Source organism: Nasonia vitripennis (assembly GCF_009193385.2).
Source record: "Nasonia vitripennis strain AsymCx chromosome 1 unlocalized genomic scaffold, Nvit_psr_1.1 chr1_random0004, whole genome shotgun sequence".
Classification (NCBI taxonomy): domain Eukaryota; kingdom Metazoa; phylum Arthropoda; class Insecta; order Hymenoptera; family Pteromalidae; genus Nasonia; species Nasonia vitripennis.
The window spans coordinates 2,235,167-2,252,654 of NW_022279590.1; the positions used below are offsets into that span (position 1 = coordinate 2,235,167).

At 41.9% G+C, this 17,488-nt stretch overlaps 1 protein-coding gene across 11 annotated transcripts in view; it reads left to right on the forward strand.

Annotated features, from left to right (window-relative positions):
• The window catches only part of LOC100114982, a 361,219-nt gene that overhangs the window by 50,301 nt on the left and 293,430 nt on the right, over positions 1-17,488 (forward strand). For 6 of the 11 annotated variants that reach the window (XM_032601291.1, XM_032601292.1, XM_031933482.2 and 3 more), the window contains one exon: positions 15,645-16,034. The exons of the other annotated variants lie outside the window; for them this stretch is intronic. In XM_032601291.1, coding sequence (XP_032457182.1) covers positions 15,711-16,034 — 324 coding nt within the window. In that variant the 5' untranslated portion in view covers positions 15,645-15,710. The remainder of the gene's footprint in view (positions 1-15,644; positions 16,035-17,488) is intronic. 11 annotated transcript variants of the gene reach the window in all.

Here is a 17,488-nt window from a genome sequence, read left to right on the forward strand (position 1 = left end):
GGTAGAATCCCTCGTACTTCTCTTCCTTCGTAGCCGAAACGTCTGTAGAAACGCGTTGACTCGCTTTCGATGATAATTCGCGAATTTTCCTCTTCTCCTCTTCCTTTACCGCTTTGTGAGTAAACACCTGTAATATTAAGTTTTTGATTCATTAAAAATATATATGTAATAATACAAAAAATTACTTTTCCTCTTACTTTTTTCAGCTGTATCGGTTGTACTGTTGTTGCTTATACTGCTACTATCACTACTGCTACTACTGTGACTGGTGATGTTACTATCACTACTGCTACTGCTACTAGTGCTATTGGCACGACTACGCATCTTTGAAACTAAAGTAAAACTAAAGTGCGAATGTGTGGGTCACGAACTCTAGCGACATCTAGCGCAATGCCTCAGAAACTATGACTAACGTGCAAAGACTGTCCTTTAAATACAGCCCACAGTGTAGCCAATATGGTAGGGATCAGAAAGTTTCTTACGCCGCTTTCTCTGCCGATGCAAAATACAATGATTACACCGGCACACAAAATAAAAAAGGTTGTCTGCGCGAGAAATCAGACCTATCTATCTTTATGTTTTTCGGGTCGCTAAATTCGAATATAAGGTCAGTTAGGCCCCATCACGTCAGGGTCAAGGTCAGTTGGAGGTCAAATTAAGAAGAAAAGGTTTAAAAAAATTAAAATGCCATATATTTATGTTTTTTTGGTCGCTGAATCCAAATCCGGAATCAGTTTGGCGCCATCTCGTCAGGTTCAAGGTCAGTTCAAGGTCAAACTGAGAAGAAATGGTTAAAAGAAATAAAAATGCCATTCATTTATGTTTTTTTGGTCGCTGAATCTGAATCTTGGGTCAGTTTTACCCGATCACGTCAGGTTCAAGGTCAGTTCGCGGTCAAATTGGGAAGTAACGGTTAAAAAAATTAAAATGCCATATATTTATGTTTTTTTGGTCGCTGAATCCAAATCCGGAATCAGTTTGGCCCCATCACGTCAGGGTCAAGGTCAGTTGAAGGTCAAACTGAGAAGAAACAGTTTAAACCGATTAAAATGTTATATCAAAACTTGGTATTGAAGTAGCCAATCAAAATGTAAACTGGGTGCCACAAAAAGTTTGCAGTAGATGTTATACTATGGTAACACGCTGGGAAAGAGATAAAACAGAAAGAAACTTGAAATTTACAAAACCAATGATATGGTCTTCTCCAACGTGTCAAAATGACTGCTATTTTTGTATGACTAATACCAAAGGTTTTAACACGGTTACTAAATCTATAATTGTATACGCAAACGTTTCTTCAGTAGTGAAACCTGTGAGAATAGAAGTCAGGGATAAAACTGTTAGTATCGAACCCATGGATGTGTCCTGTGGCGAAGAAGGTTCTGAGGTTGAAGAAGAATCTGATGAAGAATCCTCAAACGAAGAATACCTGCCAGCTAGTACAAGAAAAGCTCCAGAAACCTTTAACCAAGAAGAGTTAAGTGATCTTATTCGAAATTTAGGATTACCTAAAGATGGAGGAGAATATCTAGCGTCAGTTCTTAAAACGAAAAATCTGTTAGCAAAAGGAACAACGGCCTCTTTTTATCGAGATAGAGAAAAAGAATTTAGGAATTTTTTTACGAACGATGAAGAGAATTCGTTGGTATATTGTATAGATGTTAAAGGTTTAGTCGATGCAATAAAACCGAATACGTATAAAGACGAGGAATCTAGACTTTTTATTGATTCGTCAAAACGAAGTCTGAAAGCTGTTCTGCTTCATAACGGAAACAGGTTTGCATTCATTCCCATAGCTCACTCGCCTAAGCTGAAAGAGACTTATGAAAATTTAGAAATTGTATTGGAAAAAATAAAGTACTTGGAACATCAATGGAAAATTTGTGGTGATCTTAAAATTGCAACCATGATCTTAGGACAACAATCAGGTTTTACTAAAAATCCCTGCTTCTTGTGTTTATGGGATAGTAGAGACAGGGTAAATCACTACGTTAAGAAAGTATGGCCAATTAGAACACATTTTGAACCAGGATCGAGGAACATTATACGTACGCCATTGATTGACCCGTCAAACTATCTGCTACCACCACTTCATATCAAACTTGGCCTCATGAAGCAGTTCGTCAAAGCTCTGGATAAAGATGGCGATTGTTTCCAGTATTTGGGAGAAAAGATTCCCGCAATAAGTGAAGCTAAATTAAAAGAAGGTATTTTTGATTGTCCTCAAATTCGTACTCTATTTGAAGACGAAACATTTATCACAAAAATAAACGACACAGAAAAAGCTGCATGGCAAAGTTTTAAAACTGTTCGTGAGAACTTTTTAGGAAATAAAAAGAGTGAGAACTATCAGGAACTAGTTGAACAAATGTTGGAGAATTTCAAAAATTTGGGTGGCTTGATGAGTTATAAAATGCATTTCTTACATTCCCATCTTGATTACTTCCCTCTTAATCTAGGAGATGTCAGTGAAGAACAGGGAGAACGATTTCATCAAGATATAAGTGTAATGGAGAATCGATACCAAGGAAGATGAGAGAATTGAAGAGAGACATTAAAAAGAAATAACAAAAAGAGAAAGAGAAACCCATTGCATAGGTCATTTGAAGTAAAAAGAGTTCGTTACAAGAGAAAAAAGGAGTAAAGAAAGACATCGAGAGTTACTAAGCTAGTGGAAAAAAAGCAAAATAAGAAAAAAATATAAACGAAAGCAACTTTTCTTTGTACACAAGAAAGATATTATGTGATTAAATAAGATTTTTTACAATTTTTCGGTATCTTTTTCCATTTTTGGAAAGTATTGATATGACATTTTAATCGGTTTAAACTGTTTCTTCTCAGTTTTACCTCGAACTGACCTTAAACCTGACGTGATCGGGTAAAACTGACCCCAGATTCAGATTCAGCGACCAAAAAAACATAAATATATGGCATTTTTATTTCTTTTAACCATTTCTTCTCAGTTTGACCTTGAACTGACCTTGAACCTGACGAGATGGGGCCAAACTGATTCCGGATTTGGATTCAGCGACCAAATAAACATAAACATATGTCATTTTAATTTTTTTAAACCTTTTCTTCTTAATTTGACCTCCAACTGACCTTGACCCTGACGTGATGGGGCCTAACTCACCTTATATTCGAATTCAGCGACCCGAAAAACATAAAGATAGATAGGTCTGATTTCTCGCGCAGACAACTTTTTTTATTTTGTGTGCCGGTGTTATCAGAGGCGCAAACACACGGGAGTGCATTTCGAGAAGTTCGCGGTAAGCTGACGAAAGCGACGTCAACGGCGATGACATTGACACCATTTTGTATCAGCAAACGTGCAGGGTGTAACGTGACACCTCTTACTGTGCGCACTCGTACTGTGAGAAAACGCCGTGAGTTCAAGGTAAAGAGTTTATGGAATGTTGACGACGCAGATAGCAACGTCAGTGACATCAACACCGCTCGCTTCGTCAACGACGACGACGACGACGACGACGACGACGGCAGCGGCGACGATGATAAACTTGATACTCTGCGCAACAAAGGAACAGTCTGCAAGGTCAGCTGCACGTGTCAATGAGTCATCATCCCGCACCTCGAAAGTCAGTGAAACGAAAACCTTGAAAATGGAGCTCTGTAATCGTCGTCGTTGTCGTCATCTCGTCATCGTCGCATCTGCTATATTCTCGAGAATGCTGACGACATAAATAAGGACTGCAGCGGTGCAACGACAACGGAGATGGGTGTCAGTTTTCTTATATCTATCCTGGGAAAAAGAAGATGGAAACAGGCATCCAAGCACACGTGTGCTTCTTCTTGAGAATGTTGGCGACGATGAAGTCAGCGACGACGATGGCGGCGACGTTAATACATCAGTGATAACCGTCGGATATTGAGTGTCGTCAAAAATTATGAGTCTTGTAAAAATCGCCGAAAATGAAAAAAATACCTACAGCGCTAGAATTTTGTACTTTTTTAAAATCAAAATCTCGGACCCGGTTGTCTATCAATGTCGGCAAAAATATTGTTTGCTTGGCCAGATAATAAATTAACCGTAGTATTTACTACTGGAAATGTAGAAAAAATCCATGGGGATATTGCCGCCAATGTGAAATTTAGTTTTATGGCAATTGTGTAAAAAAACATGTGTAAATAGTGCAAAAAATAGTGTTAACAAAAAGACAATGGAAAAAACTGTGAGTATTCTAAAAACTGTTTATAGTCGGCAAAAAGCACGCTCGAGCTAGTAGGAGAGAGAGAGAGAGAGAGAGAGAGAGAGAGAGAGAGAGAGAGAGAGAGAGAGAGAGAGAGAGAGACGCCTTAGACGAGGTGTGCTCTCTCTCTCTCTCTCTCTCTCTCTCTCTCTCTCTCTCTCTCTCTCTCTCTCTCTCTCTCTCTCTCTCTCGCTCTCTATCACTTCTCATAATATGGAAGTGTGATAAGTACTGCAGCTTGCATTAAGATTTGTCTCTATGCTGAGCGACAGTTGACGACTAGACCTCGTGCGATAATTAACTTTAGGCGGCGCAAGTGATTTTTAAGGTGAGTATAATACTCGTAAAGAATGAGGGTAGCTGGTGGGTGAAAACGCTACCGCCCTACCAAAGTGAACACAAGAGTAAAGTGATTAATCTGTGCTCCTGCTCCTCCTCTTCCTTGTCGTCGCAATCGCCCTCGCCGCCGACGATCGACTTGTGCAGCTCATCAGTATCATCTGCAGCATCGCGATCGCCATCGATCCATAACGCGCAGACGCTCATCGACGTGGAGGCGGCGTGGCGAAATTGACAGTTGGCAACCAACCCCATCGTCCTCATCGAGAAGCTTGCGGTGCCGAGGAAAAAAGCAATGGAGGCTAGAAGAAGTACCAAAAAGAGAGGAAACTCAGCTGTCAAGGACAGTAGCAGTAGCATAAAAAAAATGTTGCTAGTACTCACGCCGCGAAACCCAATAGGCCAGTCAATAGAGCAAAATAAAATAGATATTTTGACAAAAATACGTACAGCAATCCGCCTGTGCGATTATTTAAAATGCAGTCCGTAGATGTTCGCTGATGGGTTTCCAACTTGCAATTCGCATTGCTAAATTTGTTATTAACAATTTAGTAAAAAAACGCGTCTTTTTTAGTTTTTTGCTTATAAAATGAAAACTACTTTATCAATATTAATCGTGCAAATGGAAAAGTTGTAGAGTATTAAATTACGAAGAGAATGAGATGTCGAACAATTTGATCGTTTGATTAAAATCAAAAAAATTCCGGAAATACCGAAAAATTTGGTAGTTTTTTCAAAAATTCATAACTTTGTTATTTATGAAGGTTAAGAGCTGAAATTTGACACAGAAGTAGATAGTTATATCAACTTTAAGTTTGCAGGTACTGTCGGATCAATAGTTTTTGCGCAATTGCAATTTCGACGTCTACATCAGCAATTAACACAGTAGCAGCTGCAGGAGCATCGATGTACGCACTAAGCGACAATCGCAGCGGATTTTTTTGTCAGGAGCCTTCTCGCTCTATAAATGGTCAGATTTTAATTCTAATGCTAGCATGTAAAAGTATAAGTAAATTACTAAAAGATTTATATTCCAAGTTTTTGTTGAAATGCATTGAAATGCAAAAGCGGCCGAGCGCGCGCGAGCGTGCGAGGAGTGGGGGGAATGAGGGGAAGTGCGCCTACGTCGATATACAGGCGCGCTGCGCGCAGCATTGCATCTTTTCACTCGCTTTCCTCGGCGACTACTGCACCTTTTTGGATGTTGTTTTTTTATTTCAGGATAACTGAATATGAGGAATCTGATACTCTACTCACATTACTGACAAGGTGGTGGAAAATAAATACACTATTAAGTATTTATTAAGTGTAATTTAATATAATAAAACGTAAGACTAGATAATAATTATATTAAGCGTGATGCTACTACCGAGGACTCTATATAGTCTCTAACAACTCTCTTTCAAGCGAGCGCCCTGGAACTAGAGTTCCCTTTCCACTCTCTCTCACTCATACATCACGCGCTCACACGAACACCGCTGACTCGTGCACTAGCACAAATGTACTTATACTTAACAATTACACGAATAGATAGATAGATGGATGGATGGATGGATGGATGGATGGATGGATGGATGGATGGATGGATGGATGGATGGATGGATGGATGGATGGATGGATGGATGGATGGATAGGGGCTTTATTCGCCTTCACGGCAAAATAGTAAATACAAAAAATATACAGAATACAATACACAAATACAAAGAATACATAGAAAATACATAGAGAAATACACGCAAATTATCACAATTTCACATCACTGCAGTCAGATAATTATCACAATTTCATATCACTGCAGTCAGATAGTTATCACAAATAAATCAATCAAGTATCACAGTCAATTTGAGCCCCAATACAGTGATTACACCTCCGTTATGGAATATAATTAAAAAAAATATTGCACAAAAGATTTTGGCTTCGTCATTACTGTAAAACACTTAGAATAAATATACAATATTAAATATTAAGGGTCGTTATCGAGAAGATATTGCCGCACCGCACCCTTGAATGCCGCGAGCGACGGTATGTGTCGCACGGTAGGAGGAAGGGAGTTCCAGAGTCGAGCATCCTGAACCTGAAAGGATCCCTCATTTGCCCTAGGGACGCTTAGCTCCTGCGGTACTTCCCAAGATGTGGGTCTGGGCTTGTGATTCGTGAATAGATCTGCGAGGTAGCACGGCTCTTGCATATTGATAATTTTCTACATTGAAAGGGCTGTAAAACACAGCCTGCGAGAGTCGGAACGAAGCTAGCCGAGACGTTTTCGATAGGGAGTAATATGCTCATCCTTCCTAACCCCAAAAATATGCCTCACCCATTGCTCAATCTCTGCAGTCAAGTACGCTGTTAGTTTGTCGCGTCCAAATACACCACTGAGCAGTAGTCAAGATAAGGTTGTACTAATGTTTCGACTAGTCTTTTGCGGAGTGCCTCACTGATACAGGCCCTAATAAACCTCAGACTATAGAGGACTTTATTAATTTTCTTTGTTACTTTGTCAATCTGAGACTTTCACGTTAATTTACTGTCCAGATTAAATTATTACGCGGTTTAATATTTAGAGAAATCTAAAATTTTTTTATTATTTTCGTCCCTCTTTTGCTGTTCGTATTTTTTTTTATTTAATTTGACTTCCTAAATGACTCGCTTACACTGCACAAAATCAAGTACAGACTTGGTGGTGATTGTAGACTGAGAGGCCCATTATAAAATAAATAAAAACAATTAAATTAAATATTGTTTCTTTCATTTTTTTTTTTGCAAACAAAAAGGAGCGAGAATTTTTCTTCACCAGACAATCGATTAGATTTTTCCCTTTTAATAGTTATTTGTTAGAAAGTACATATTTCTTCGGATTTCGTTCAGCGTATCCTTATTTACTACTGCGCATAAGCGAATAATAAAAGAAGAGAATGGGCAATCCCAACGCTGGCCACTTCGACGTGGCAGAACAAATAGCAGCATGGGCATATAAAATGCCAGAAGAAAGCATAAGGGACGTTCTTATACATTTAGAATCAAAAGTAGAAAATGATCCATCTCGGAATGTAGAAAGATTAATTAGGCGACTGTGCGGCGACTACACTGCAGGAGACTTCGTGGAGTCCATCGTACCAGAAGATATAACAACTTCAAGAGAAGCGGCAAAATTGCAAAAGGCATTGCTAACGACTAGAGCGTTCTCGCGAATGTCCTCCGTAACAAAAAGTCAAATTCTTGAACGCCAACGCCCATATCACGAGCGCAGTTCTGATATGGAACTTACGAATATGGCGGCAGGAGCACCGATGTACCATAGCTCATCCAGACAGCAGCTAGAGAGTAATAATCCTCCCTGCGGCAGGGCTCAAGATGACGGAAATCAAGCAGCAGCTTCGAACGTAAACGACAGCCGCTGGGAATTGAGAAGCACGACAACGTCTACATCAACAATTAACACAGTAGCAGCTGCAGCAGCATCGATGTACGTAGCGGATTGGCAACAGTAGCCACTGGCACGAATAACATAACCACAACAACGAACAGTACGGTAATGACAGCAGCAGCAGCAGCAGCTCAAAGAACAGACCAGGTGACAAGTAATGTCAGGCAACAACATGCCAGCACACATGCAGAAAATACAGCAGGATATGGTGTACAGCAACAGCAGGCAGAGTATGCGATAGAAAATGAGAGGCTTAATAATAGAATCAATAACTTATAATATCTAGTACAAGAATAAGTTCAAGTGAGTCAAGAGACCACTGCCTTGATACTTCAAACAGCGAATACGCAACTGAGCAAACAGGTGCACTTTCAAGACACGTTTAATATAAGGCACACTGAACAAAATGCGCATAGCACTCGTAATTCGGGAATAAATCCAGCAGCAAGTGTCTTTCTACCCGTAACAGAGGCGAGTACCAACCATACGCTAACCGCGGCTCGTCAACAACGAAACCTCGGGGATCCTAGAAAGGGGGGGGGGGAGAATTACCCTGGGGTAATGAGAACCCATTTCTCGAAGGAGCACAGATTCCAGTCTACTCCAGCAACGCATTCATGACCGGAAACTCCTACCCGTTTCTGTGGAGAAGCTCACACCGGGATATCAGAAAAATAGCCAGAGAATGGAATATCAAGTTCGACGAGCACAAGAGTAGCTGCATAGAAGAATTCCTCCAACGTGTGAACGAATGTAGAACATCATCTCATCTGGACGAGGAAGATTTACTAAATGCCTTGTTGCACATACTGACAGGGCCAGCGTTAGTCTGGTGTAGACAGCTGCGACCCACATGGTTAACCTGGAATGACTTTAGCCAAGCAGCTAGAAGAAGTTACGGAGTGGACCAAGATATACAAATGCAGCTCTTAGCAGAAGCACAAGCCAGCACGCAGGGGAAGAAAGAAGAGGTCAGAGACTACATCTTTGCTGTACTGACCATTCTAAGTCGTCTAGACGTACAACCGCGAGAGGAATTCCAGCTCAGCATGATTTACGACAACATGCTGGCTGAGATTAAAATGCTTGTGCCGAAAAATAAGATAATTAATTTAGATGCGTTAATAAAGCTCGCCAGAGCAGCCGAAAAATTGATCTACGATCGATATCACTATAAAGCTCCACCGCCGCCAGAAGTGTGTCTGATGCCACAAGTGGCATACAAAGAAGAAATCGACGCACTGGAGCAGAAGATTGCGCCTCAGGGCGCCTCAGCAGTCGCCGAAGTGACAGAGATACCCGCAGTGGCCGCGTACTTCGCTACGGCTTTTATGGAGGCGCTAGCGCAACTTAGCGCTCCTGGCAATGCGAATTCGCAAGGCTTCCAGCCCCAACTGGCGATAAAAGCTGGAGGGAACAGGCGGAACGGCAAGAGAGATCAGCCTAAAAGTACATCCTCGGTACATCCATCGAAGAGGTGCCGGATGAAAAAACCGCGGCGAGAGCCTGCTAGTAATCACAACACGAGTTAAGCAAGCCATGGTCCAGCCAAGTCTTCAGTCAAGTGTTATGGCTGTGGTTGGCCCGGCTATTATAAAAAGTCTTGTCCAGAATGTTCGCTGAAGGCGGGAAAAGGTCAAGGGAAACAGTAGAAGGGGTCTCTATGTTTCCCGAGTACACCCAAGGGACCTCAAACTCATCTTTAGGGCAGACAGGAGGTAAAGAAATTATGATTTTGAAAGGAGATTCCCCTTTCGACATAGACTACAGTTGCTGGTGGACTTAAGTTGGGATTGGTGTATTTCGACTGGGCGCCCTTTGTGATTCAGGGTCCGACCACGCTGCTATTGGCCCTATTTGCATACAGATAGTTTCAACTTGTGGCCAATCAATAATTCCTTATACGGGACCAGGTGCGAAACTCGCGAATGGACAATTAGTGCCAATTTACGGCCACGTAGAGTTGGTATTTGATCTCCTCGAGCAGCGCCGTTATTCAAAAGTCATGATTATGAGTCAGTTGGACTTAGAATGTATCCTAGGCACTGATTTTATGCGGGCGTTCAATCCAATACTCCTGCCTAGAGAAAATCGACTAAAGATTGAGGGAATAGAGAACTCAGTCCCTTTAGAACTTTCCACTCTTACGGATGGAGTGGCTAATTCCCTTGCGGCCATCGGTTTAGCAGATGTAACTCCTACGCAGTGGACTCGCTTAGAAGAAGTTTTGGATAGATGGCTTCCAGAAGGAGATACCGTACTGGGTTGCATGACTTTGATTCAACATGCTATAGATGTAGGCTCCGCATAGCCCATTAGGCAGCGATATTATCCAGTATCGAGGAAATTAGATGAGGAAATGCATGCTCAAGTACTAAAGATGTTAGAGGCAGAAATAATACGACGATCCAATAGTGACTGGTTGAGCCCAGTAGTCATGGTGCGGAAATCTGACGGTACCTACAGATCTGCATCGACTATCGGAAACTCAATGCCGAATCTAAAGCAAGTGCGTACCCGCTTCCATACATGGATGCCATTTTGAATAAGTTACAGCATGCTCGCTATATTTCGACCATCGACTTCAGCTCAGCATACCATCCGATACCGATGGATAAGGCCTGTTTGAGTTCACTCAGATGTCTTATGGGGTAGTCGGTGGACCAGCAACCTTTTAACAGCTGGCTGATAAAGTCATAGGGCCGGAGTTAGGAGCCGCATGGTGGATGGTATTATTATCACGACCGACAGCTTCGAAGAGCACCTGCATTGGCTTGATGTAGTACTCAAGAGAATTTGTGAAGCCGGTCTAACGATCAACAGAAAGAAGAGTAAATTCTGTTGTAGTGAAGTTAAATACCTGGGAGTCGTTGTCAATCGCGATGGTTTTCGCCCTGACCCCAGTAAAATCGAACCTATCATGAAATACCCGGCACCCAAGAATCTAAAGCAGTTACGCAGATTCCTTGCGATGGCTTCGTGGTACTGAAAATTTCTAAACAACTTTGCGACTATCGCCGACCCGTTGACATCACTCACAAAGAAAGGTGTCAAATATCATTGGGGCGACTTTCAAAAGGCAGCGTTCGAGCAGATAAAAGCGCTGATCGCTTCTGCTCCAGTTCTGCACCGTCCATTTTTTAATGACTTGTTTGTCATTCAAACTTACGTGAAACCGGCATTGAGGCTGTGCTAACTTAGACCATCGATGGAGACGAGAGAGTCGTGAGTTTTGCAAGCCGCACCCTATCGAAAGCGGAGCGCAATTATTCTGTTACTGAACGAGAGTGCCTAGCTGTCATATGAGCAATTCGGAAATTTTGTCCTTATGTGGAAGGTTATCACTTCCAAGTCATCATCGATCACATTAGTATGAAATGGCTGGGCAATATGCGTAACCTGTCTTATCCGGTAACGGTACCGAATTTCGTAACAAATTTCTTGACCAATTTCTAAAAAACATGTCACGAAACATCATACAATACCTTTGTATCACGACCAAGCGAACCCTGTAGAGCGGGTTAATCGCATATTTAAGACGATAGTGATGAAAACAAACACAAGAATTGGGATAAATTCATACCCGAACTGACCTTCGCATACAACACGGCAACTCAAGAGTCTACGGGAGTCAGTCCTGCTTTCCTCAATATGGGACGACATCCGACTCCGTCACATAATACCAAATGAGCAGAAGAGCAAGCCGCTCGAGAGGCAGCCGAACAGCTTGCGCTGAGTAAGTGGGAAGAGCGGATGCGTTAACTTTTCGACCTACGGCTTATCACCGCAAAAAGAGCGCAATGTGCAACAGAACGACAATCGAAGTATTATAACGCGAGACGCCGACAAGTCGAATTCAAAATCAATGACTTAGTTTGAAGGCGCAATCGCATTTTGTTATCAGCTATTCAAGGCATTAACGCCAAGTTAGCTCCGAAGTATGGGGGACCGTTTAAAATCACTGCTCGCCTGGGTCAGAATGTCTACAGACTCAAAAGTAGCACTGGAGAGGTGTTTGAGAAATCCATGTCGTCGAATTAAAACGCTACTTAGATGGAGAAGAATCACCCACCGATGAAGATCTTTAAGAGGAAACTACTAGCGAAAATGCGCAATCAAATGATCATGTTGTAAACGCGGATGCGCCACGTAAACGCGGTAGACCTAGGAAAACGCGCGTAGTTGTCGCTCGCCGTTCAATTAGAGTTACACGTGCCAAGAAAGCTAGTAGCCCTCCGTCGGTTGACGCTCCTCCGGTAGAGGTCAGCAAAGCAAAACGCGAGCGACCGAAAGGCACAACGAAAAAGCCAACTCCGCAAATAGATGTTTCGCTGCGACGCATGCGATCTCGTTCGAAGTAAAACTGAAATCGGTTCGTGTCCATTTTCTTCTTCTTGTTTTCCTTTTTTTTCCATTTCTCTTTTAATATCACGGATGAGGTAGGCGGAATACTAATCTTCGATTTTCCTCCCCCGGGTTTCCCCAACTAGAGTTCTACGAAGAAGAACGCGACAAAAAGTTGGTAATCTGGACGGCCCGGATCGACGGCGACGAGGCTGTGGCGCGTTAAAATCCCTCAACAGACAGAGTCGTCCACTGCGCCAAGCCGCGATATCGTCGAGGCGAAGGCAGCTGAGTTGCCGCCGCCCACAACATCTGACGCCGAATCAGAGTCTCCGCAAGAAAGCGACGCCCCGCACGCTAATACAGTGGTCGCCCTTAAAACCAGCAGCCGAAGAGTGGGCTAGGGTCAAGGCGCACCTCGAACAAGCCAGAGCTCTGAAGCGGGAGTACCTCAAGGCCGAGGACGAGGCGTTCGGCGACCTCGACCGGTTCCTCGAGACCTACGGCGAGGAGGGAAGAAAGCTGGCAAGGATTATCCCCAACTCGTCGAGGCCACCAACAGGGGCAAAGCTTCGGGAGCAGCGAGAGCGCCAAGACCGCGAGACAACCGATCTGCTGGAGCAGATGCGGCTCGCCAAGATCCGGGCAGTGAAGTTAGAGGAGACAAGCATGCCCCGTTGCTATGTGTGCGTTCTCGCTATTGTGATGCGAAGCAGGGAGTGCTCTCGCCGGGATGAACACACCCCATCCACACCAAAATGATAAGCAATTTCGCCCTGTGGGCGATGACAGCGTCTCGCCAAAACCAAAAATTATCTGGAAGATAATATATTTGTAAAGAGATCTGGAGAGTTTTTTATTATTGCTCCATACCCCATTTCAATTCTAGGAGGTAAAACTATACATGTTTTCTTTCTCTTTTGACTGGTACTCAATACATTGGTTAAATAACGAAGTATTTTTTTCAGTTTTCATTACTTCAATTTTTTCTTTATTTACACGATTTATTTTGTTTTCTTTTGTTTTCTCCGTTTTCTTATTATTATTCATAAAAATTGCATGCTGGTGAGAGATGTTTTGGAAAGCTGATACGCCTTTCGGTTACTCAGCGTCTGGAAGGGGGGGAATATGACGAGGAACGTTGTTAACTCGTCATAACCTCTCCAGCATACAATAATTATATCATATTACTGTATAATAGTTGCATATTACAGGTGAGCAGCGGCAGAGCAACGAGAGAGGGTGAGTGGAGAGAGAGAGAGAGAGAGAGAGAGAGAGAGAGCTTCGCGCGCGAGACTTAGTACGCGTGATTCGTTCAGGCTAGCTTACTGTACAGCTGGATCGCGTGTATTGTTCCTTTGACCCTCGAGACGCGCTCAATTGAAATGTGTGTGACCTTTTCCGAGACTACGGCTACTCAAAGGTTCTTCGTGCGTCATCTCCTTGAACCTCTTTATCTTGCGACTACGCTACCTTGCCTGCGAAGGAGACGTCCTGGGGCTTGAGCTGATTTCCGAGAGCGAGTGGAATCGACAATTCGCTTCACGATACACGTGCATAAAAGTTGCAGCTAGTTGTTACTCGACCTTGGCCAGTTCATTACGAACCTCGACACCTAGCGAGGAAACGAGACCTTGTCTCAATTATCACGAGATTATTGTCCCGACGGCAGTTGCACTGCACGCAGCTAACGTCTGCGCGACTGCTGTTGAAAACTCCACCCCGTTATACACAAGAATCAATTTTATTCGTGGATTAACTATAAATAGCCACTTTATTTCCTGATAATTGAAACTAAAGTAGATTTTTATTCCCTTATATATTTTTTCCCGCACGTGCGAGAATAAATTACTTGCTTCGCTCGGGCAGTAGATCCATCCACGGAAATAATCTTCGACTTTAGTCCTCTGTTGCACAATGCACTATTACTCCACTGCAAAACTCTGCACAAGCATTCAAGTTATTGTTATACAATTGTTTCAATGCTTAAAAACTTGTATAGAGTTTTGCAGTGGAGTAACAGTACATTGTGCGACAAGGGGGAGAAAATAAGCGATTTCAAGCAAGGCTGAGGTGTTCAGCACGAGACGGAGTCGAGGATCACCGAGACGTAGACGAGTGCTAAAAACACCTCACCCGAGTCTGAAATAGCTTTTTTATAATTTAGGCATGAAATGAACCTCTTTTCACGCCAGAAAGTAGCGTAGAAAATAAAAAAAGAAGTCAAGCGTGTGTATAAAAAGTGTTTTCAGTTCTACGTCTCGTGCTGAACACCAAACCCTCGCTTGAAATAGCCTATTTTCTCCCCTTGGTGCACAATGTACTATGTCCCACGCCGGATTTTTCTAAACAAGGGCATGAAAGGATTCTCTTTTATGCATGAAGGTAGCGTTAGTAATCGTACATTTCGAGTCGTGCACAATGTAGTTGAATAGTATATTGTGCAACAAGGAGAGAAAATAAGCTATGTCAAGCGTGTTTGACATAGCTTTTATTCCCGTGTTAGACACTGTGTTATTTTCAACAAGGGCATGAAAGGGACTTCTTTTATGCGTGAAAGTTGGGTAAAGTTAAGTCGTGCACAAAAAATTTGAGAAAATTTGAGATATTTGGGAAACGGGTATTAACAGACGGAAGAAAAACAATTTCTCCCCGCTTGAGCTCAAACTTTCTCTAACACGCATGGGATGGACGATTTTCTACGCTACTTTTAGGCATGAAAAAAGGCCTATTTTATGCGCGTGTTGGGAAAAATTATTATATTTTTAATTTTGCCAGGTTCAAATATTCGTGCCCCTGTACATCTCGATTCTCAATCAGCTGAATCGCTTCAGCGGGGAGAATTTTTTTTCTCCCTGCTCCAACTCGAATTTTTCTAACTACGCTCGAAATGCACGATTTTCTACGCTACTTTCTGGCATGAAAAATTGTCCATTTTATACCTGAGTTGGAAAAAATTAATTCTTATGTAAAAAAATCTGTGTATAATTTTTCCGTGTAGGAAAATCCCGACGGCACAGTGTATAAAAACTTATACGTGCCATTGGGGCGCTACCGCGCCCCTTGATAAGTTTGTGGAGGGTATTTTCGTGTATAGTATGTTTGGCGCCATGATTACCATATAATTACCATATGATTCTGATATAAATATTTCCAGTCAGAATAGACTGAGTTACTAGTTAGTTAGTTTGGATAATCCAAGTGAGTTTTGGGTTATTCGGTTAGAGAGATCCTGGAACATTGCAATTGGATTGCGACAAAATTAATTAAGCAGTCCATTTCAGTTGTTATTTTATATCAGGTAATAAATGCATGTTAATTTTTTTTAGGTAAAATAAATAAGGCAATTTTATAAACATTTCAAGGAAGTCCAGAATTTAAATTACTGATATAAAATGTCATCAAATATGCAATTTGCAAATCCACCTCCAATTATTAGTCTTCCAAATATGTCCGTTCCACCACCGACTGCTCCAAATTTATCAGCTCCACCTCCAGTATTAACAATGATAAATACAAATTCAACATATCAACCTCGATACATGAATCATAGAGAGTCGAACAGAGGTTTTTTTAAACCTTTTCGACCTTATCACGCTCCTAAACATATTTCTGGAGGGCAAGAATCTTTACAAGATGAATTTGATGGTAAAAGACTTCGTAAGTCGGTAATGCGGAAAACTGTAGATTACAATTCAGCTATCATCAAAACGATAGAGGTAACGTTGGTCAATAATCATTGAGGAATATTATATTGTGCAACTATGGGAGGGGGGGGGGGAGAGCAAATTGACTATGGCGCTCTAGACTAATCACTCGTGTTCGAATCATCATCCTCACTAAAAACAGCCATCTCCCCTTGTTGCACACCTTTTTTCGACAAGGACAAGGAAAATAGGCTCGTTATTGGGTATGAAACAGGAATAGAAAATCCAATACTTCAACAATTTTTTAAATTTTCAATATTTTTAAAAGTTTAATATTTATACAACTTTTTAAATGTTTAACATTCTTAAAAAAATTTTCATTTTTAACATTTTAAAAATATTTCTTAATGTTTATTATTTTGAAAATTTTGCACACATTAAACAGTTTTTAAAAAATTTAAAATCTTTTGAACAGCGAAGGAAAAAATAGTTGTTGGAACACATGCACGATTTCCGCGGTTTTCAGACCTGAAACGCTTTATGGAAAATTTGTAAAAATGCTCAAAACATGTACTTACACGCACGCACGCAAACAAATAAGATTACTTTTTTGAGACGGCACCTGCAAGTGTTTTTTTTTATGTGACGTAGGCAGAGCAAGCTCTGCACAAGTGGCCCTCCGACACAGGATCCCCACAGGCACTATCGTTGAACCATACTTCCGTAGGGCATGTTAACTAGCCTTTTTCAGCTTCCCCTTTGAAGAATCAAACTCGTCTTCTTCATTCTGCATCGTGCAGCCGTCTGCTTCGACCGGTCATCCCTGACACCTACATTCCTCTCCATCAGGTGAGAAAGTCTCAGTTACCTACGTTCCTCAGCATTGGTCTGAGGAGCACTTAGAGGTACTCAACCCTAGCTTCTATGTTCCTCTGCATTAGGCACGAGAGTGAGAGCTTAGCTCTGTGACCTACGTTCCTCTGCATCAGTGCGAGGAGTGTTGCGTATCTACTACCTAGTGTCCTTCGTCTAGCAACAGTTTAACTCAGCTGTTTCGTCTTGTCCTTCCCTTCTATTCTCTTCGTAATTTCTAACCTTCTTGAAAATGGTCCTTACGTAGTTGTTTACTGCGCACCAGCCATCCTTCGACGCTAGCATAGCTGTCATCACTGACTCGGGGGTCACCCTAGTCTGAATGTAACACTCTAGTTCGTTTCGTTCCATTTCGTATCGCGAACAGTCACAGAAGACATGCTCCACATTTTCGTTTGCCTCCAAACATACTGGGCTATTTTGATTGTCTTCTATCTTGAAGCGGTATAATTCAGGTTTAAGGTAGTAATTCACTTCCCCGTGTCGTCTATTGGAACCAGCTAACAATACGTGGTATGAGGCGGTGCGTCCATCGCCCCTTTCCACTAGAGTCTTATCGTGTTTGCCACTTAGCTAGGGTTTGTTCCTTCGCGGATTTCCAAACTTCGTTTTGAGCATTGTCACCACACCGGCATTCTTCGTGTATATTCTTT